Genomic DNA, 23,112 nt, shown 5'->3' on the forward strand with positions numbered 1-23,112 from the left:
TAATTTTGGCTCTTCTTTACAGACTTTCAGGAAAGCAGTTTAATGAAGAAAAAAGTGGAATACTATTAAAAGCATAACAGTAGTATGTTTATTATATTCTTTCAAGAAAATACTGTCTTATTTATACCAGAACCAATGTTAGCTTCCAAAATAAGTTGTTATTCTAAAAACCTTACATTTCTTACCTGGGAAGTTATATCATGATTTATGAAGTGTTGCAGGAGTTCCTTGTCATGAAATGCCAAAACATTTTCTATCATACTAAGAATATTGATAGGAGGATTAGGAAAATATTCAAACCAGTGTTGACACCAATTGACTATGAAGAAAAAAATTGAAAATTTACCTTTACCTTTCTATATCATCAAAGAGCTTTGCAGTTCTTAAATGTATCCACTCTTTATATCCTCAACATGCCCATTAATAAGGAAAACATAACCCTTTAAATTCTAGAACAATAGATTTTAAAACTCCATCATGTTACTGCGGTATTTTAGGTTTATAGAATATTCCCGTTTCTTCAGAGCAGTCAATGAGAAAGTGTCAACTGAAACAAACAAACCTTCCCAAAGTATTCCTGATGGTAGCTATAAGGCTCTGTTTCCTGCTGGCTTGTGTGCTGCATGTATTTAGATTTCTCCTGGCTAACAAAATGACCCTCTCCTAAAAAAGGTCCCTATTTAAGTCTTCGATAAAATGTGATCAATGTTAAATGGCAATCTCCTCAAATCTACTAAAATTCATTCCTAATTAAAGAGTCCCATTTCTAGGAAAAGAGTGTTCTATAGGTATGGTAACAGGGAGTCACCAGGACTGGTTTGAAATCTAACTGATCAATGACAACTTGTTTCAGTAAACTTGACTTTGAAAACCAACCAATCAGTGACAGCTGCAGCAGTGTCCTCTGAAAGTCAGCCAATAGAAAGGAGAATCCGTTCCACTGAAGAGGCTTCTAAGGCTGACTTTAACTCACTCTCACTTAGTAACCAGCACAACCCCCAAAACATTCTTTTCCAAAAACCCTAGGAAGATGATCAGTTTCACTGCTCAATGAACCTATGTCTAACCACCACAACTTGCCATAATTATTAAATTCAGATTTTTTATTTTAAATACTGAGCTGGGGTTTCATGTTTTGACGATAAGATCTTTCTCAAATTAGCAAATGGTCTGATCAGAATATTGGATTACACATGGTTTATTCCATTATTTCATTTATTAGTTAAGTATTTAGATTTGAGTTAATATTTAAGTCATAAATAAAATCTTGCAAAAACTAAGCTTTAAAAGAAACATTTCAGCTTCTTTAACTGCTGCTCTTAATACGTTAACTTTAACAGAAAAATCCAACCTCTCCTAAGTAAGTACCTATGATGTCCCAGACACTGCTAGTTTTGGGAATTTTAAAACACCACACACATACACAAAGCTCTCTTATATTTAATCTTCATCAGTAGAACAACTTTTCAATTAAGCAAGAGGGAAACCCTGTTTTATACAGTAAACGTCTCCTCTTGTATTCTGCTAGGTGCCACCACACAGAAGTATGGGTAGAGGATCTAGAGACAGAATTGACTGAGAGGAGAATAAAGAGAAATGGTCATCGTGTGGAGGCCCTTCACTAAACCTGAAGAATTTCCTCCTGGTTATAAGAGGAACTCTAAAGAGTGCTTAAAAATGACTTTTATAAACATATTCCAAGTTATACATAGAAGTAACTATATTCCTTCACAATTTCTTCTTGGCCCCAACTAGACTGTAACCTGAAAGCCCAAACAATGGCTTATCCCAAAGCAGGGCCAACATTTAGTTGAAGCTCAGTTTATTGAATAAAACTAGTTTGAGACCCTTGACGAAAATCCATAGCTACTCATGCTGACTGTCATGGATCTTTTAGATTTAGATTTCAGTTTCAGAAGAGAAAAATCCATTTCCTTAGTATATAATCATACGTAGCTATGTAACAAGATTTTACTGGAAGTAAAAGATAGTTGTGCATGCCTACTCTAAATGAGATATAATTGCTTTCTTTCTTTCTTGTGGTAAAACATAATTTGCCATTTTAACCATTTTTAAGTGTACCATTCAGTGACATTAATTCTATTCACAATGTTGTGCAACCATCACTATTTCCAAAATCCTTTTCTAAACAGAAACTCTGTACCTATTCAGCATTAACTTCCCATTTCTACTTCCCCAGCCCTGGTAACCTCTAATCTACTTTCTGTGCCTATTTGAGAAATTTCACATAAATCTGTCCTTCAGTGTCTAGCTTTTTTCACTAAACATGTTTCCAAGGCTGATCCATGTTGTAGCAGGCGTCAGAATGTCATTGCTTTTTATGGCTGAATAATATTCCACTGTATATATACAGATATGGTTTCTCCATTCATCTGTTAATGGACATTTGGGTTGTTTCCATCTTTTGGCTATTGGGAATAATGCTCCACAAACATATTTGTATACAAGTATCTATTTGAGTTTCTGTTTTCAATTTTTTGGGGGATATCCCTAGGAGTACAACTGTGGGGTTATATGGTAATTCTATATTTAACTTTTTGAGGAACCACCTAACTGTTTTCCACAGTGACTGCACCATTTTACATTTCTATCAGCAGTGTACAAAGGTTACAATTTTGCCACATCCTTGCCAACACTTATTTTCTTTTAAATTACAGCCATCCTAGTAGGTATGAAGTGGTGTCTCACTGTGGTTTGATCTGCATTTCCCTAATGACTAATGATCCTGGGCATCTTTTCATGGGCTCAGTAGCTCATTTGTACATCTTCTTTGGAGAAACATCCATTCAAGCCCTTGCCCATTTTTAAATTGGATTGTTCATCTTTTGTTCTTGTTTCTTTTCCTTTTAAAACTCTTAGTGTTATTGACAGGGTAAACTACCCTTTAGTGGGATTAATTAGAATATTCATATTTTATGACCTAATGATACCAATTCTGGGACTCCAACCAAAAGAAATTATTATAAATTTATGAATGTGAAGCTAGTCACAACATTGTTACTTTTAATACATAAAAATTAGAAACAACCTAAATGTCCAACAATAAAACATTAAACTAGACCATGTACGTTATAGAATTACAATAAACAATAAAATGTTTACAAAGTGTATACAAATAAGAGAAATGTATATATCATATGAAATAAAAGTAGTATAATTATAAAAATAAAAAACCCTAGAAGTCTAACAGTTGGGGGATACATTATGGTATAAGATGAAATATTATATAGGCAATAAATTATATTTTTTAAGATATTTAATGATTTAGGGAAATGCTCTTAGAAGAAATTCATTAATATATCATCAAGATTGTTTCTGAGGAAGAGGAATATTCATGAATTTTCTTTTCTTTTGTATATTTTCCTATATTTCCTCCAATGATTGGTAAAAACTTACTAAAGCAAATACAGCATAATAAAATGAACGAAAATCTGTAAAGAGAAGTAAACTAAAATATTCACAATATGTACACTGGGATCTTTTTATTTCTACTTTTCAGAATTTTATTGTTACAGTTAAGTGCCTATCTCCTTTGTACAAGAAAAATACATACAAAAATATTCTTTTTGTTAAACCAGTGTTGGTTTAATTTGGATCCAGTTCATTAACCATTCAGCTGATTTTACTAATACGAAAAAAAATGACTCACTTTTTAGTGTAGATGATAATGATGAGGCAGTTAACACGATGGGAGTACAGCTATAGGCTCTGAGTGCCTGGGTTCAAATCCTTATTCTGTCATGAACCTAATCATGAACTTAAGCTCTCTGTGCCTCAGTTTCCTCAACTATAAAAAGGGAATAATAATATATAACACCTACCCTACAGGACTGCTGTACGGTTAAATGAGTTAATAAAGGCAAAACACTTAGAATGGTACCTGGTACACAGAAAGTTCTCATTAAATGTTAGCTATGATTGATGAGAATGGGGGTAACTGCCAACACCTGCCACATTACGCATCGTGTGTTAAATGCTTTACATGCTTACTGCAGTCTTATGAATAATAACTGACTTTCAGTAAGTGAAACATCTGCTTCCTTCTTACTAACAAAATCTAGCCTGTAACAGTATCTTCTAAAATGCAACCATCCAAACTTCAATGTAAGTAAAAAGGTTTATTTATGTATAAATGTCCAAACTCTCCGTTTTATGCTCTATTTCTGACCGTCTCACACTAGAATTGTTAAATGTTGCAAAGGTATCGGAAAATGTCTAAGTATCTACTCTTGGTTTCATTATTTACTTATTTACTTACTTATAAGAGTAGCAACAACTTCAAAACAGATGAGCTGGTTGTTCTGGAACAATTTTACAAATGGAAATGCCAGAAGTGGAAGATACGGTGTATCACTAAAGATGCTGGACCAGTGAGCCAACGCGGAGAGGGTTCTGTGAATAAAATAAGGAAAGAGCAGAAAAGCTTGTTAAAATTTATTTGAATAAATAATACATTCACATGATGAAAAATGAAACAGAAGGTAAATGTGGTGAAATTCGGGTGTGTCTGTTCTCCCACGATTAGACTGAGGTTATAAGTTTTCGGCAAGAATACAACAAAAGTGATGTGCAACACACTGACAGGAGTTCTTACTGGTGATTTTAAATTTGATTACTTGGTTAAGGAGGTGTCTGCTATGTTTCTCTACTATGAAATCACCATTCTCCCATTTGTAATTAATAAATATCTTGGGGAAGATACACATTACTGCAAAATACTGAACATACATACCTCTGTAATACTCTGAGTAGTTTCCTACTTTTGATGGGGTATTTCTTCTGAAGGTTGAGAAATGCCACATGAATACCTTTATCTATAAGGTTACTAAATGCAGTATGATTTTCAGGCAGCTGTAGCAGAGAGCGCCAAATGAACATTCTGAAATTAAAACATAATTTTAACCAAGAAAAATTAGGGGAATAAGATTGATTTAACATGCAAGAATTTAAATTTTACCTGTATTTCATTGGATATTCACCATAGCCTTTTAATAAGATTTGTAAACGCTTTTTGTTTAATCCATCTGAAAATTCATTCTGTAAAGAAAAAAAATAGTATCAATAAGTGACATAATCTTAAAACTGAAAAGGTAATCTAGTCCACAGTGGCTTTCCAACTTTGGAACACAATACACAGTAAAATATATTTTATATCATGGAACTCTCCACACACACACACACACACACACACACTATCTTTCTCTCTCTTGAGTATGCATATACACAGCAGATAAAGTTTATGACATATTTTTTTACCCTGTAACAGGGTTTGACAAACTTTTGCTGTCAAAGGTCAGACAGTAAATATTTTAGGCTTTGTGGGTCAAGAGGCAGAATCAAGCATATTAGGCAGGTACTCATATAACCATTTAAAATGCAATCATTTAAAAATATAAAAATCATCCTTAGCTTGAGTAGCCAGATTGGGCCCATGGGCTGTCCTCTGTCAATCCCTGTAGCAAGAGCAATGCATCTGGATAATTTTTTCCTCTCTTGATCCTTCCATCTCTTTTATTTTTTTGCACTTTTAACTTTTAAGTCAATTTTTATCTTAATGGAAAAACATTTTATAGATTTTAGGATCATAAAGCCATTTTCATAGATTATCTCGTTTAAGCCTAACATAACAACTATATGAAACAGATGAGATGTTTTGTCTTCCTTTCTTTGAGAAAATGGGAAGGTCAGAGAAGTTCAGCAACTTGCTTAAGATCACACATGTGTTGAGTCTTGGCTCAAGACTCAAAGCCACATCTTCTGACTTAGTTCAGTGCTCTTTTCACCACATAAGAAACAGGTAATCAAAGTGTAAGAGGGAGGTGAGGGACAGCCCAAGACGATGGTGAATGAAGAGCCCCGTTTGAGAGCGATGCACCAGACATTAAGGGCAACTAGCCCAGACTAGAGCCATGCGATCCATAAAAGAGACACGTTCACTGTCTCTGTTCACTGTCGTCACCCAGACACCCGCTGCCATTGAAGCCTCTCTAAACAAAGGTCAGAATGCCCAGGGGGATTGGCCTGAGTTTCATCTACTTTTGTCTTCACCATGAGCTGATGAAGCTCCTACTTCCCTTTCCATGTCCTGATGACACAATTAGTCGAGGACAGGCGTTTCACCCACAGAAGTACTCTACTGTGACCTACTCCTTAGAACTGGCTACGGGTTTTTAGAAGCCGCCCACTCCCAGACAATATTTCTGTAGGGCTTCCAACTTTGATCCAGACGAAGGGCTGCCAGATGCCCTGACCGTGGTGTCACTTTTATTTCCCAGAAGTCAATCATCACCATGCCCACACTAGTTTTCTCAGAAGAGGCTCCTGTGAACTCTCAGGAAAGCTGAAGCCAGACCATGTCTCAGAAACACATTCAACTAATAGGGTCAATACCGCCTAACCTTTACACAGCTAGGTTTGTGCCTGCTACTTAGTTTTTTAAAACTAAACAGTATTTTGTTTAGGGTTACATTGTAGAGGCGATAAAGCTATAAGGAAAGCCAAGGACATAAGGCAAAAGTGAGGACAACGGTTACATCTATGGGACAGGGAGAGAAATGAGATTGGGGACAAGCACACAGGGGACTTCAGAGCTACTGGGAATACTCTATTTCTTAATGTGGATATGAATATGTCCAGAGAAGAGTTAACATGGCAGGTCCGTGACTGCTACCCTTAGAAAGGCCCACTTGAAGGTTGGCCCTTGTCTGGTGTCCAGCTATCTGGATTTCCAGGAAGTTCCCACTATCTCCAGAACGAACAGGAGCGGCTCACGGCGCCTAAACTGTACACTGTGGTTTATGCTGAACACCTGCTTTCCTTGTGGAGTCTGGAATTTTGCAAGGGAGCCTATAACCAGCCTCCAGTAAAAACCCTGGGCACTGAGTTTCTAATGAACACTTTACACATTCTTCTTTTGAGGGAAGTTTCACATTTTAAAACTGCTTATAGAAGAAAAGAGGTTAAAATTAATGAGAAAAATACCAACAGTTGCTACGAATATGAAGCAACTGGAACCCTCAGATACCTCTTGGTGGGAACATGGATTGTTTAAATCAACCACCTGGGAAACTATCTGACAGTATTTACTAAAGTTGAACATATGCATAGCCCATATGCCAGTAATTCCATTCCTAGGTTTACACCCAACAGAAACATGTCCTTATGCTCAACAAAGATGCCTTAGAATGTTCAGAGCAGCACTGTTTCTAATAGCAAAAAAACCTAGAAAACTACCCAAATGCCTACCAATAGCAGAATGGATAAAGCATGGTTTATTCACTCAATGGAATTCTATACAGCTGTGAATGAATGGTCTACGACCACATGGATCTCTCCAAAATACCGTTAAATGAAAGAAGCCAGAAACAAAAGAGTACCAATTGAATGATCCAATGAACATAAGTACAAAAAAGGCAGAACTAATCTACAGTGTTAAAAGGGAGGAGAGTAGTGATGCTTGGGGTAAGGGGGCAAGTGTCTGGAAGGGAGCAGCAGAGGGGCTTCTAGGGTGCTGGAAATGGTCCATTTTTTGATCTGGGTGCTAATAACACAGGCGTATTCAGTCTGTAAAAATTTACTGAGCTGTGCATTTTTATGCATATGATTGATTAACTGTCAATAAAAAGTTTTGAAAGTCCTTGAAAGTGTTAGCAGGTTGTCTATTAATGTGCATATTTTCTTTCAATTCCAAGGCAATATACGCTCTTTGCAGAAAATTAAGAAAATACAAAAAAATACATATAAAGGAGAATAAAACTGACTGAAATAGGTAATTCTACTACTATCAAAGTTTTTATGCACATGCTCTGACTTAAAAATTCTACTTCTACAGATACATTTGTTCAAATGTCCTAGGAATATCCACTGCATCAGACTGTATTAACAGAAGACTGACGATACAACCTAAATGCCAGTCAGCAGAGTCCTAGTGAGATAAATTAAGTTATATCCATAAATGCAATACTATGCAAATATTTTTAAAATGTTGTAGCACTACATGCACTAATATAAACAGATATTCAATCTGTTAAGTGATAAGAACAAGTTATAAAACAGTGCTATAGTATGATTCCATTTATGTAAAAAAATTTTAAAAAGGTAACAGACAGATATACATTATGTTTATACACAGAAAACTTCTGAAAGGATATCAACAATTATCTTTTCTTTATATTTTATTTTATTTTATTGTTTTATTTTTGGCTGCGTTGGGTCTTTGTTGCTGTGTGCGGGCTTCTCGTTGTGGTGGCTTCTCTTGTCATGGAGCACGGGCTTTAGGTGCACACCGGCTTCAGTAGTTGTGGCACATGGGCTCAGCAGTTGTGGCGCATGGGCTTAGTTGCTCCGCGGCATGTGGGATACTCCCGGACCAGGGCTTGAACCCGTGTCCCCTGCATTGGCAGGTGGATTCTTAACCACTGCGCCACCAGGGAAGTCCCATCAACAACTATTAACAATGGTCACCACTGGGGAGTGCAATGAAGAATGGGCTAGGGCACAGGGAGGAAGAAAAGTATGCTTTTGTTCTTTTCCCTTTACAACCTCTATACTAGCATTGTCTAACAGATAAGCAAGAGACAAATGTAATTTAAGTTTTCTTAAAGAATATAATTTAAGTTTCATGTTAAAAAAAGTCAAAAGCAGCAGGTAAAAATCAAATTTAATACATTTATTTAACCCAACGTAATAAAAATATTATCATTTCAACATATAATTAGCATAAAATTATTAACTAATATATTGTACATTCTTTAGGGGTAGGAGATTAAGGGGTACAAACTACTATGTATAAAATAAAGAAGCTACAAGGATATACGGCACCAGGAATATAGCCAATATTTTATAATAACTTTAAGTGGAGTATAATCTATAAAAATACTGAATCACTATTTTGTACTAATACTGTAAATCAACTACACTTCAATTTAAAAAAAGATATTTTACATTCTTTTGTTCATAATAAAATCTCAATATCTGATGTGTATTTCACACATATACCACATCTCAAATCAGATTAGCCACATGTGACTAGTGGCTAGCATATTGGACAGTGCAATTCTATACTGTTTTATTTGACTTTTTAAAAAAAACCATAAACATGTATTAATTTTATATTAAAAAGTTTTAAAAGCATGTTATAATTTCAGTTACAACTTGCTTCTTTTCCATAATTTTCCTTTAATTGCTAAGAGAAGGAAGAATGATGATGGTCTAAAAATCATAAGACTTGTCTACAGCAGAGCCATGACAAACAAAAGTTTAATATAGTCTTACCTTTTTATTTTCAAAATTACCAGTCAGGTCTTGTTTTAACATTCTAGCTTGTATTTTGTTTTCCCTTGATTTTGCTGGGCGCTGTACTCTTCCTGATGTTACTTTCATCTTAAGATCACCAGAATTCACTTTCCTCTTAGGCAAATCTTCAATCACTTTCACTAAAGGAGGAGGTGGCTGAAAGTGGGGGGGGGGAAATCCAGTGGTTATCCTTGGAAAATAGACCTGTTAACATATAATTTACAAAATGTATTTTGCTCAACTTAGTAATATGCCTTAATAGATATAATTATCCTTCAGGCAAAAAGTGTAAATAAAATGTCCAAGAATGTTTCCTTGTTGATTAACGAATCAAAGCAAATTTCTGCCGAATTCCTTTGAGCAACGTAATAAAGATCACGATTAACAACAACAAACAGAATTTAGTTATTCCTTGAAAGCTGGCCTCAATCATACAGTATCAATCCATTTTTTACACCTGTATGATAAAGTGAGTAGTAAGGCGGTAATCTGCTGCAGAGAAGGCCCAGTTACACACAGGGCCCTCTAGAATGCTGAGAGAAGCACCCTAACATTCTTTGGGCTCAGGTGAAATTTCTTCGAGGGAAACTGTCACATGACTTTCCTCTGAAAGCACGGGACCCCTGCCTTGTCCTTGGTTACATTTTCTAATCCACATGGGGATGGCTGTCAGTCCCTGACTGCATCAACAGCTTCAGAGGCAGGGCAGAAAGCACGACTTAGATGCCAAACCCTCGTTTTTATGGGGCTCATCAAACAGGAAAATAAGCCCCCAACAACTTCAATTTACTTAAGGTAAAATGATTCACTAAGACATTTTCTCTGTGAATAACACTCTCTTTGAAATAAAAAGATCTTCATTGTTCAAAGAAAATAAGCAGATAAAATAGCTCCGGCTTTCTGAGTTCTAAGTATGATTCAAGTAAAAGGACTTTCACAGGGTGTTTTAAAGGTTTGAGACCATTACTGCTGAATGTTCCCTTAGTAATTAGCCCAGATCCAGATCAAAGACAAGGTGGATTTGTGATTTTTAAATAATTTTTCTTGAAGCCAAAGTGCCAATTCCTTGCATATGAGAATAAGAACACAATATACCCCAAATGTCCAAATGAACATATTAGATTCAGAAAGACAAATATTACACACATCACCCTGAATTCAAGCTGTCATGAAAGCCAGAACAGTGGGCTTCCATGATGACGTACGATGGAAATGAATCGCCACTCTTTGGGAAAGCTCTCTGAAGCAGAAAACAAACTTTTCTGACCTCCTCCCGCTTCGTCCCCAAAGAAACAAACAGAACAAAGCAAACATCTTGACTCCTTTTAAATAACAGACTATAAAAAGACTACTTTGAGGTTTCAAACAGAGATTTTTCTCACGTTGCCTTCAAAAGTTCAGGACTTCTGCTTTTGAAACCTGCAGCCTATTATAGGAGACCAAGAAAATATTCCCTATTGTCAACTGCAGTATGTACGACACGTAACACTGTAAAATGTATAGAGCAGGTAGTATACATGGCATTGATATTGCATTTTTATTTGTTTTAAAATTATTTTGAAAAGTATTTGAAGTTTTAACTGCATCTGTAAGGGTTTTTTAATAGTGTTTTTCTAGGGTACATTGGTATTTATTCACATCTAGAAAGAGTACAGGATAATACAAAATATAATAACAATAACTCTGACCAAAATAAAGTACAATGACCACTTACTCTATGATTTAATTCTTTACCTATGAAATGTAATTAATAGTGGTCTGATTTCTGAATATTGCCCATCTTTAATATCCCTGAACTATCTTCTAACCTCAGTCCATTCTTCTGTATCTCTATTGTAATATTTATTCTAGTGCCACATTTTTCATGGTTCTTCCATGAAGGAATCTCCCAGAAGTTGGAGCCTGAGATATGACCTGAATTGCCACACCTTAGGAGTGTTAAAACTTCAACAGAGAAATAGGAATTAGCTTACTTATTATTAGCACAATACCAGAAATTCTCCAATGGCAAGAAAACAGGACTTGAAGGAATGAGACACGGGTAATAAGTTTTGCATAAACCTGAGCATTTTGTAGGCCTGGAATAGCACTGGTGGTGCTGGTAATGTGTCCAAAAAAAAAAATAAATTATCCTTCTTCTGTTATAAGCTAGCTTTTCTGGTCAATATGACCTCAACTTGCTTAATAAATAACAGAGAGAAAGCCAATGACTCATGCTTACCTTGGTTTTTCTCAGATCTTTGTTTCTATTAACAACATTTATCTAGCTCTTACAAAATTCAGCTAGGCTAACAACTCTCATTAAGAATGAATAATGTGGGGCTTCCCTGGTGGCGCAGTGGTTAAGAATCCGCCTGCCAATGCAGGGGACACAGGTTCGAGCCCTGGTCGGGGAAGATCCCACATGCCGCGGAGCAACTAAGCCCGTGTGCCACAAATACTGAGCCTGTGCTCTAGAGCCCGTGAGCCACAACTACTGAAGCCTTTGTGCCTAGAGCCCGTGCTCCGCACCAAGAGAAGCCACTGCAATGAGAAGCCCATGCACCGCAATGAAGAGTAGCCCCCGCTCACCTCAACTAGAGAAAGCCCACGTGCAGCAACAAAGACCCAATGCTGCCAAAAATAAATAAATAAAAATAAATAAAGACGCTCATTGACTGTACAGTGTTGACTCATTAGCACTGAACTCATGCCAACAGCACTGTAGCTCATTCCTGAATGAAGCTTATCTAACACACATATGTTCTCCCTGAGACACCTCCCAGCCCTCTTGTGCTTAGGATACCAGACAGCACGTCAACACTGTGGTTGGGGGACATTTTAAACAGCAAAATCACCAACAAAAATCACAAGAATGTGAAACATGTGGCACTAAATAGACCACGAGAAGGACACTTGTTCCCATGGAGAGCTGAAATAAGGCCGAGTGCTGCTCTGTCTGACCTCGGGGGGGAACCTGCATGAAGGCAACTCCAATTTCTTGCTGCTCTGCACATGCAAGTGTCTGTAAATATGCGGTGAGGACTGATTTTAGAGTTGCAGATAAATTTTCACCAACAGACAAACTCACAACTATAGAATCCGTGAATCATGTAGACTGTATACATTTACACACACACAGCAAAAGACTGAGTAGGCATACATTTCAACATCATCTAAGAATGGTGAGACTTGCTGACCTATTTGCTTATCTGTATCTTGATTTTGCTCTGTAATAAGAACTTCTTATCTATCTAATTGGAAAAGAAAAAGGTAAAAAGGAGCGAGTACATGGCAACAAGATTATCATATTAAGAATAGAACACTTGGGCCTGCTAAGGACTAGCTGTGTCATTAGGTTGGGGCATGAGCTGCTCCCCCTGTAAGACGAAATGGTTAGACCAGGTGATCACCGAAGTCCCTCTCAGGGCTACTGTGATACAATTCCAGACCTGGAAAGGCTCCCACAGAACTGGACTTGACAACGAGCTGGGGGAGTTTTAGATAACCATAAGAGAAGTGGGAAGTATATTTTAGAAGAGGTGAGTAGTGTAATAACAGACGTAGAAATGAGCACGGTGTCTACGGGGGACGAGGGAAGCTGAAAGTATGAGGAAACACATTAGGGAGAGACGACAAGATTAGAGAGGACTTGGAGAGCCAGGCAGAGGAGTGTGGACTCAATGCAACAGGCAAAAGGAAGGAAGCCACTAAGATAGCATTATTTTAGAAACGATGATGAAAGTATTATTTTCGAAAACTGTTACATTGGGACTTCCCTGGTGGCGCAGTGGTTAAGAATCTGTCTGCCAATGCAGGGGGCACAGGTTCGAGCCCTGGTCTGGGAAGATCTCACATGCTGCAGAGCAACTAAGCCCACGCGCCACAACTACTGAGCCTGCGCTCTAGAGCCCGTGCTCCGCAACACAGAGAAGCCACCGCGATGAGAAGCCCGCGCACTGCAACGAAGAGTAGCCTCAGCTACTACTAGCTCTAGCCACAACTAGAGAAAGCCTGCGCACAGCAACAAAGACCCGATGCAGCCAAAAATAAATAAATAAATTTTAAAAAAGAAAAATGTTATATAAAAGATGATAAAAGAAAAGCAAAAGAATAAAAAAAAGAATTAAAAAAAAACCATAAAAGATGACTGACGGGCAGGAGCGGGCACTGAGGGCTCTGGGTTTTGGTATATTTGTTTAAGTTACTGTTATTCGAGAGCAGCAAGTGAGCACCAGCACGGGGATGGCCAATATGGAGACAGAACAGGCGGCACATACAGAGGCACCTCAGATTCAAGGACTGCAGGACTTAGTGTTGACTAGATCTGCGAAGTACAGGAATAGAAACAGACATAGTGCTCCAAGGTGTCTAGCCTACAACAATGGGAAGAAAGGGACAGAAATGAAGAGACTGGAACTGAAGACCTCTTTTGGGAAGCAGATCAGAGGGGCACCCTGAATGGGACAAGGACTCCAAACAGATGCCTTTTGTGAAGACAGCAATTTAGGGATGCAGCATGGGTGATAAAAGTCTGGAGATGTGGCTTTGGGGGTAAGAGCAGAAACCATACCCAGGAAAGTGGATAAGGTGCAAGGAGGTTAGAAGCTTGTAACGCGGAGTTTTTATTTTTGATGATACAGCATTTAAACCTTAAAAGAAAAAAGATATTGTTTACTTGATAACATACCTTATTTATTTCTTTTGTTAAAGTCTGAACTGAATATATGTTCAGACTTCCATTTTCCATAATAGATGCAATGTACCGTCCATGGGGGCTAATTGCTGATGAACTAATTCCTTCGTCAAGGCTCCCAATTTCAAAGAGAAGTTTACAAGTCTGTATATTAACAAATCTCATAATGCCGTCCTGACAGAGCACTCCAAGAACCTAAGAGTAGAGGGAAACAACATATGAGTTCCTAAAACACATTTAAGAGTCAAGTCTCAGATGTTAACTGGACTTACGCTGATCATTTCACAATGTATACAAATACTGAGTCATCATGTTGTACACCCAAAACTAATACAATGTTCTATGTCAATTATACCTCAATTAAAAAAGGTCAGATGTCTGCAAGTCAAACTACACACATACACACGTGTGTATTTACATATGTTTTCTTTTCTTTGGTTGGGGAGGGAGAACAGTCAGAGGAGATTATACTCGCAGAGAGCCGTCATGTATTTTAAAAATCCCTAATTACGGCTCATGTAGATTCACCCTGTTCAGGTCCAGATAAGCCTGGCTCTACCCAGAACCAGTAAGGAGCCCATCCTGGGACACTACAGAAAGGTCACCTAAGAATCAGCGCTCCCCACGGGCAGGCGCATCTCCACCAATCCCTCCAGAGGAGTACAGATGATGGCAGTCCTTCACCTTAACTGCACACTGGCCGCCAGAAGCAAGGAAGGTGGAGGGCTTGTTTCTCTTCTCCATCCCCAGCCTGACCAGAGCTAACACCTGTCCTGCTGCCCCACACAAAGCTGTGACTCCCACGGTTGTAACTAGCATTTGGGCTGTGGAGAGGGAAGGTCTGCGAGCTGCAAGGGCAGTCGGGCTGTGGGTCGGAGGGAAGCTAGTCTTTCAAGGGGAAAAAAAATTAGCTGTAACTCATACAACTTAGAACTTAAAAACACATACTAAAAAAGCCTCAACACATGAAACAATAAACCCCTCTGCTGCCTTGTCCACATACAGGTTCTTTTCCCCAGGCCCACCACGTGATCTCGTGAAACGCTGATGTCCCCCGTTACATGAAAGACATAGTCTAGAGGTGGTTGGAGGCAGTTTAAATGTGACAACCTAGAAAGCATGTTCTGGGGCTTCCCTGGTGGCGCAGTGGTTAAGAATCCGCCTGCCAATGCAGAGGACACGGGTTCAAGCCCCGGTCCGGGATCCCACATGCTGCGGAGCAACTAGGCCTATGAGCCACAACTACTGAGCCCATGTGCCACAACTACTGAAGCCCACGTACCTACAGCCTGTGCTCCACAACAAGAGAAGCCACCACAATGAGAAGCCCGTGCACCACAACAAAGAGTAGCCCCTGTTCACTACAACTAGAGAAAGCCCACGCACAGCAATGAAGACCCAATGCAGCCATAAGTAAACAAATTTATTAAGAAAAATAAAAAGTAAATAAATAAACAGCATGTTCTTCTCTGGGTCAGATGGTAGGAAACCCTCTTATTCACAGTTGACGCAATCTCTCTGGAAGGCAATTTGGCAAGATCTATCAAAATTACAGATGCACCTAACCCTGGTACAACTATTTTAACTCTGGGATTTTATCCTACAGACAGGATGTATAAAATGACATGTGCAAAAGTTATGTGTATTAAAAAAAAAGGGACATCCCTGGCGGTCTAGTGGTTAAGACTCCGTGCTTCCAGTGCTTCCACTGCAGGGGGCACGGGTTCGATCCCTGGTTGGGGAACTAAGAACCCACATGCTGCGTGGCTCGGCCAAAACACAAATTACAAAAACAAAAAACAAACAAAAATGTTATTCAGCGCAGCATCGTTTGTAACAGAAGAGGACTGAAGACAGGTTACGTGCCCAATAATAAAGGACTGGTGATAATAACCTATACACCTGTAAAAAAGAACGAAGTTCTGTACTGATATAGAAAAATCGTCAAGGTAAACTAAGTTAGGAAAAATCAAGGTAAAAAAATGGGAAAAACATAAGATTATACAACAGCAGTGGGTTAAGGAGAGTGAATAACTGGGCAAATGGGAGAAAAGAGTAAGACTTCACTTTATGCCTTTTTATATTTTTTTATGTTTTCAACCATGTGAAAGCATTATCTACTCAAAAAACTTAAAATAGATATGATACACACATATATTATACATAAATACACAACACACACACACACACACACACACACAATTTGTTAATGTGCAACACCCAAGATAATTTAAAATAAGAAAGTTAAGGTTCAACTATTCGACTATTAAAGAGAAAAAAGGTGTGTGGCGGGGGGAGCGCGGTGTAAACGACGGCGAGATAGAAAGAGCAGACGTCTCATAGGATTGAGGCAGCCAGCTATTGTAGATAGAACACAGCGTAACAAAGTGAGAACATTTCAGTTCTAGTCCTACCTTTAATCCTTATAATTAAAGGAGTGCTGACAAGTCACTTCATGTTTCTGAGCTTCAGCGTCACAATCTGTATAATGGTGAGAATACCTTCCCTGCCTACACTCAATGAATTCTTTACGGATCCAATAGAAAACAGCATGCTTAATCACCCTGTAAACCATAAAGTGTGACATAAAGTATACCGATTTTAGAAAAAGGGCAAGTTATCAGTAATATACGGAACCTAAGATTTTTCCATTTTTTCAGTTTTAGACTCTTTACAAGTTATCAGCAGTTTCAAAACCTTGGAACAATCAGGCTACAAGTTAAAGAGAACTAACATAGTGCGGAAATTGATAACGATCTTTCCAAACAAGTACAACTTTACTAACATTTACGTTACTAACCTGATTAGAACCAGCATCAAAACTATCAGGAAGAAATTCTAGGTGGCGAATGGCTCGAACTTTGGTGGGCATCTGGATAATTCTAAATACCTGTTTGGCTTCCAAGCACCACAAATGAAGATGGTTCGATTTGCCCCCAGCAGCCAGGATTTGGCCATCTCTGTATTTAAAAAGGTGAGAAAGTAAGACTAGATGAATTATTTATAGCAGCACTGTCCAATCTGATCCAATATGATGAGAGAAATGTTCTGTATCTATGCTGTCCAATGTAGTCACTACTAGCCACATGTGATTATTGAGAACTAAAATGTGGCTAGCGTTTCTGAGGAAATTAATTCTTGATTTTATTTAATTTTTATTAATTTAAATAGTCCCAGGTATCCAGTGGCTACCATATAGGAAAACTCAGGTTTACAGTAGATTTTTTTTTTTTTTTTTTTTACCTATTGTGCTAAGATACCAGCTTAACAAATATCTGTTTGATGACTGGGAGTTTCTGAGCAACATTTATATTTTATAGCATAATCTCAAAGACACTTACTACTAACCAACTTTCTGTATTTCACATACGACTGTACTGAACTGATAACAGCATTGCTATATGAAAAACCAAAAAGCCCAAACTTTTTTCCTGCCAAAGAAAGCTACTTTATGTTTAAAAGGTACAGAAGGAATAAGCTGGATTGATTTGCAAGGCTGATGCTCATTCATTCACAAAGGATTATAAAGTGTCTACTATAAGCTAGGTTTCACTCCAGGTGCCAAGGAGGACACAGTGGTGAACAAGAAGACAGGTAAGATCCCTGCTCTCAGGGGATTTTCAGTCTAGAGGAAGGTAAAGAAACAAATAAATGAACTTGATATCAGCTGTTAAGTTCTTTAAAGAACTCTAAAACGAGGTAATGTTACAGAGCTGGGAAAGGAGGAAGATCTACTACATAAATGATGTGAATGGGCCAGTCACGGGGTGACTTGGAGAAAGAATTCCATGCTGGTCAGTACTCCTGACTGGCCAGAAGAAAAATGTTGAGATAGGTGTAAATCACAAAGAGAAGCCACACTCAAGTGTGGCTGGAACACAGTAAGGGCAAATAAGATGAGAAAAGAGAGGGAGGCCTAGACCAGAGGACAAAGATCTCAGGGACATGGCAGGGAGTTGGATTTTCTAAGAGCAGTGGAAAGTCTTTTACGGGAGTTCAATAGGGAAATGACATGATCTGACTTAATGATTTGAGAAGACCACTCTATCTGCTTTGTAGACACTGACTTTAGGAAATGAGACTGAAAACAGGGAGACCAAATAAGGGAGCTATTACAGTAGCCTGAAAAAGACTACGATAGTTTGGACTGGGGTAATAGCTGTAGCAATGGACAAAGGAAAGTAGACCAATTCAAGATACCATTTGTAGAGTTGACGGGATTTACTGATAACTCAGAAGAAGAGGGTGAGAGAAAGAGAGGAAATAACATCCATTAATATCTGGAAACAATGACCAACCCACCCACAGTGAGAACCTAGCACCCAGATTAAGTGTCAATGTATCATTTCTCACAAAAATAAACCCACACCCTTTAGAGAAATGGCTGATTCCATTTTGGGACAGGAAATACACAAGATAAGACTGGAACATCTTGTTGGACCAGAGAGAATGAGAACTATCACAGACAACCGGGGTTGCATCAAAAGGGTTCGTTCAAAGCCGACCTGGAGAGGATCCCACTGGTCAAAGATGAGAGAACTGGAGCATCACTAAGAATAATAACTTCAATGGGTCAAATCATGTCAACTGTGTTTAAGTCCATGAGCTTACAAAGATTAAAGACAAAAAACTTCATCGGCCACCTTTGAAGATGCCAAAAAATCAATCCATTAGTTTGGTGAAAAAAATTTTTTTTTTAAAATAGGAAGAAATCCAGCATTTATCCTGCCTTTCCTTTACAAACTGTACAGTAAAGTAACCAAAGAGTTGAGAGGCAGTTTCTTCCTTTTTTTTTTTTTTTAATTTTTATGGTGTGTAGTTGATGAGAGGAAGTTTCTTTCTATAGAAGGTTTTGGTTAATAAGGGAGAAGGAAAGACAGAGTCAGAATAGCACCATTTGCTAACCCCCAATGCAACACACGATATCTAGGTAATGATCATCAATGGCCACTAATATCACAAAAGAAAGAGTTCTGTGCTCCTCTTGATGAAGGTACACAAATCGCCTACAATGTCTACAAACCAGATCAAGATCTAGCCTCCAATTTACAGGAAATATAGGTGTAACCAGCTTATAGTAAATATAGACGAGAGAAGATCATATTAAACAGCATCACCGGGATGCAAAGAGCAAAATGCAGAATGTAGAAAACTACAGGACAAATGACCAGTTCTTTAACAAATAAACTGCAAGGAAAATATAAGAAGAGAGATATACCAACCGAGGCAATATGTGAACCTTATTTTGCTCCTAACTTGAACAAACCAACCATAAAAAATAATTATTAGACAAATCAGGGAAATATGAATAACTAGATATATGATATTATATTATGAATTTTTAAAAGTCTGATGATAGTACCATGGTTATGTTTCAAAAAGGGTCCTATCCTTTAGAGATACACGCTGAAATACTTACGCATGAAATGATACACTTGGGCTTTGCTTTATGACAGTGCAGTAGAGAAATGGTAGGTAGAGTAATAGACAAAGTAGGAGTGGCTATTAGTTAACGCTTATTATAGCTAACGGGAGTGCTAGCCTTGAGATCTCATGTACTTTTATATTTTTGTGTACATTTTCCACAATAAGTAAAAAACTTATTACCATATCTTAGATCATATCTAAGTTTGAAGGAAACTTTTGCTTATAGGACAATAAAATACTGAATGAAAATTTATAAAATTTCCCTGGAAGTTAAATTTCATAAAAATCCTTAGTGTCTTAAAGAGGACATTACCTGGTCACAGCAAACACTTTGTATAATATACTAGAGCTTTCGGGTGGAGCTGGTAATTGATATTTGCAAACAAGAGTATCACATTCCCAGGCGAAGATGGAATTATCTTTAAAACAACTCAGGATGGTATTAGTTAGTGGTAGAAAGAAAACCTAAAGAGGAAGAAAAAAAGTTATTGTTCATATAAGGATCATACAGTCCTCTTCAAATTCAAAATTTACAAGTAGTTAGTTTTTCTGTCTTAAAATTATTTTTTCTTAAAATGGAGAAAAATACATTTACAACATATGACAGGGGAGAAAACTGATATTTTTACATACTATTATAAACTAAAAAGAAAAGGTAAACTCCTTTAAACAAAAAACAGGTGACTATAATGACTAGGCTATTCATAAAATACTAGGTAACAATTTAAAATATTTAACCTTATAAAAGATTCAAATGAAAATAAGACACCATGTTATGTGTATCAAATTTATTTTAAAATAATGCACACACATACATATACACAAACTATACATATATTAACATACGTATTATATTTATAAGGTATATACTAATATAAATGCTATATTGAGTACTAACTACAGATAAGTGTTAAAAAATATTAAATGTTGGTGAAAGTATAGATAAAGGCACTGTCATACACTGCTGCTGATAGTAAAAACTGGTTAAAGATACTGTCTAACAGCTCAACAACCTTAAAAATCTCTCTCTTCTGAACTAGTCAATCTGCTTCTAAGAGTTAATCCTTTGGGGAAAAAATCAGCAAAATGCTTTAAGATAAATGTGTATAAATGTTTGCTAAGCATTATTTGTAAAAGTAAAAAGTTGAAAACAAATACATGATATTTTATTAGATTCAATTTATCTAATGGACAGATGAGACTGAAATTGGTAGTGAAGTTGAAAATACCATTTTATTCTAATTTCTATTTTTCTATTGCATAAGCAGTAAGCAATGCTTACTTTTGATAATATAAAATTTTTATTAAAGTTGACCAATATTTTCTCATAAGAGTTTCAATGGCCTCAAATATAATTTTATGTGTCATTTGTGTAAAACACACAAAGTGAGGTAGGAAAGGAAGCAAAGAAGGAAAGAAAATGAAAAAAATTCAGTGTCTTAAGGACAAATATTCCTACCTATCCTCTCAAAATACTGGGTTGGCCAAAAAGTTCTTTTGGTTTTAAGTAAAAATAAAAGACACATTTTTCATTTTCACCAAGAACTTTATTGAACAACATATTCATTAACCAAATGAACTTTCTGGCCAATCCAATAACACCCCAGAAACAGCTTGAGACATTTCACACGGTTTGATCATTAGTTAGAGCTCTAGCTATTTATTCTTTTTTTCCCTTATTTTTTCCTCAATATAGCTTTGGTCTTATATTTCACTCCTCTTTTTATATATATATATATATATATATATTTATTTGTGGCTGTGTTGGGTCTTCGTTTCTGTGCGAGGGCTTTCTCCAGTTGTGGCAAGCGGGGGCCACTCTTCATTGCGGTGGGCAGGCCTCTCACTATCGCGGCCTCTCTTGTTGCTGAGCGCAGGCTCAGTAGTTGTGGCTCACGGGCCTAGTTGCTCCGCGGCATGTGGGATCTTCCCAGACCAGGGCTCGAACCTGTGTCCCCTGCATTGGCAGGCAGATTCTCAACCACTGAGCCACCAGGGAAGCCCATCACTCCTCTTTTGAATTACAGAATAATTATAATTTCTTTATACATATGTCTGCCCACAGGAAATCGACCCAGGGACTCTATGCATGGGACCCCATACACTGTGGACAAAATTGAGCGAGAGGTGTCATCCTTCACAGCTGCCTTGGGATGAAGACCCTTGGTTGGTTTCTGAGAGGGCAGACATCTTGTCTATTTTGTTTATTTTTGTGTAGTCAGTGCTGAGCACAATGACAGGAATGTAGTAAAGGTGCTCAACAGTATTTGTTGAATAAATGAATGAATGAACCCTTTTCTGAGTTGTACAGTATATGTATGTCCCTCTTTAACAGTTAGTGCTGAGTTCCAGGTATTTATTCTTTCCCATCCAGACCAGCCTTAACTGCGTTATCGCTTATTGTAACACTTTACATTTGAATGTATCTTGTTGCTTCTACTGGTGTGTCTTTACAAGCTTTATTATTATTTTTTTTGCAGTACGCGGGCCTCTCACTGTTGTGGCCTCTCCCGTTGCGGAGCACAGGCTCCGGACGCACAGGCTCAGTGGCCACGGCTCACGGGTCCAGCCGCTCTGCGGCACGTGGGATCCTCCCGGACCGGGGCACGAACCCGTGTCCCCTGCATCGACAGGCGGACTCTCAACCACTGCGCCACCAGGGAAGCCCCAGCTTTATTATTTTTAAAATATGTGACTTGCTGTGTTGGCAAGAGAGAGGGGCAGGGACTCACAGAGGAGGCAGGGCACCTTTAAGGATTTGTTACCTCTTATTCCGACCCCTGATCTCTCACACACCTTCACAACTTTACTGGCGTCAGAGGGAGTGCTACATTCCTTGGGGATGAAGTGTTCAGTGTCTACAGCACTGGATTGGAGCGTCTCTGAGTATTCAGAATCTGGATATAACCGTCATCACAGTAATGAGAGAGAGCTGTCCTGGGGAAAAGCAGCATGAACACTGCATCTACCACGGCTTTCCCCAGTGTTACAAAAATAACGGGTCAATAAGGCATCTACGTGAAATACCGTAGCCTTGCAACGAACTTCTGTTATTGTCACCCAGCCTATTAGGAAATGATTCTAATAGTTAACGACATTACTATAAGAATTTTAGGGAATTGTAAATATATATGTATTTATATATATATTACACATATATACTAGTATCTGTTTTTTGATAATAGTGCTAAAAATACATACATACACACATATAAAATATACTATGGAACATACTGGTTAATTAGAACACTCTACTAAGGACTAAAGCTAATAAGACAATAAAAAATGGTAACTCAGCTACATCAGGTGCTGATGCCCTTGCCTGACCCAACTCCTCCTCACTTCTGTCCTGAGCTCACTCTGTCAAAGACAATCTGGTAGGTCTTTTGCCAGTTTCATTATGTTAAGAAGATTTGTAATATGAAGGTCATACAGAAAGAATCTGCAGTGAATACATTATAATCTATAATGAATGCCCTAAAACACTGTTTCAAATCTGATGTCAAAAAAAGTGACTTGAGGGGGCTTCCCTGGTGGCGCAGTGGTTGAGAGTCCGCCCGCTGATGCCAGGGACACGGGTTCGTGCCCCGGTCCGGGAGGGTCCCACGTGCCGCGGAGCGACTGGGCCCGTGAGCCATGGCCGCTGAGCCTGCGCGTCCGGAGCCTGTGCTCCGCAGCGGGAGAGGCCACAACAG

The 23,112-nt window shown here is 38.0% G+C and overlaps 1 protein-coding gene across 3 annotated transcripts in view; it reads right to left on the reverse strand.

The window, feature by feature from the left end:
• TBC1D31 (TBC1 domain family member 31) overlaps nt 1-23,112 on the reverse strand; it is a 61,611-nt gene that overhangs the window by 22,778 nt on the left and 15,721 nt on the right. For all 3 annotated transcript variants that reach the window (XM_082674963.1, XM_082674964.1, XM_082674962.1), the window contains exons 5-12: nt 19,731-19,882; nt 16,791-16,950; nt 13,985-14,185; nt 9,295-9,471; nt 4,979-5,058; nt 4,754-4,900; nt 4,280-4,413; nt 186-319 (exon numbers count right to left, since the gene is read on the reverse strand). In XM_082674963.1, the coding sequence (XP_082531089.1) occupies nt 186-319; nt 4,280-4,413; nt 4,754-4,900; nt 4,979-5,058; nt 9,295-9,471; nt 13,985-14,185; nt 16,791-16,950; nt 19,731-19,882 (1,185 nt within the window). The remainder of the gene's footprint in view (nt 1-185; nt 320-4,279; nt 4,414-4,753; nt 4,901-4,978; nt 5,059-9,294; nt 9,472-13,984; nt 14,186-16,790; nt 16,951-19,730; nt 19,883-23,112) is intronic.

This window comes from Grampus griseus, assembly GCF_964374135.1.
Source record: "Grampus griseus genome assembly, chromosome: 17".
Lineage (NCBI taxonomy): Eukaryota > Metazoa > Chordata > Mammalia > Artiodactyla > Delphinidae > Grampus > Grampus griseus.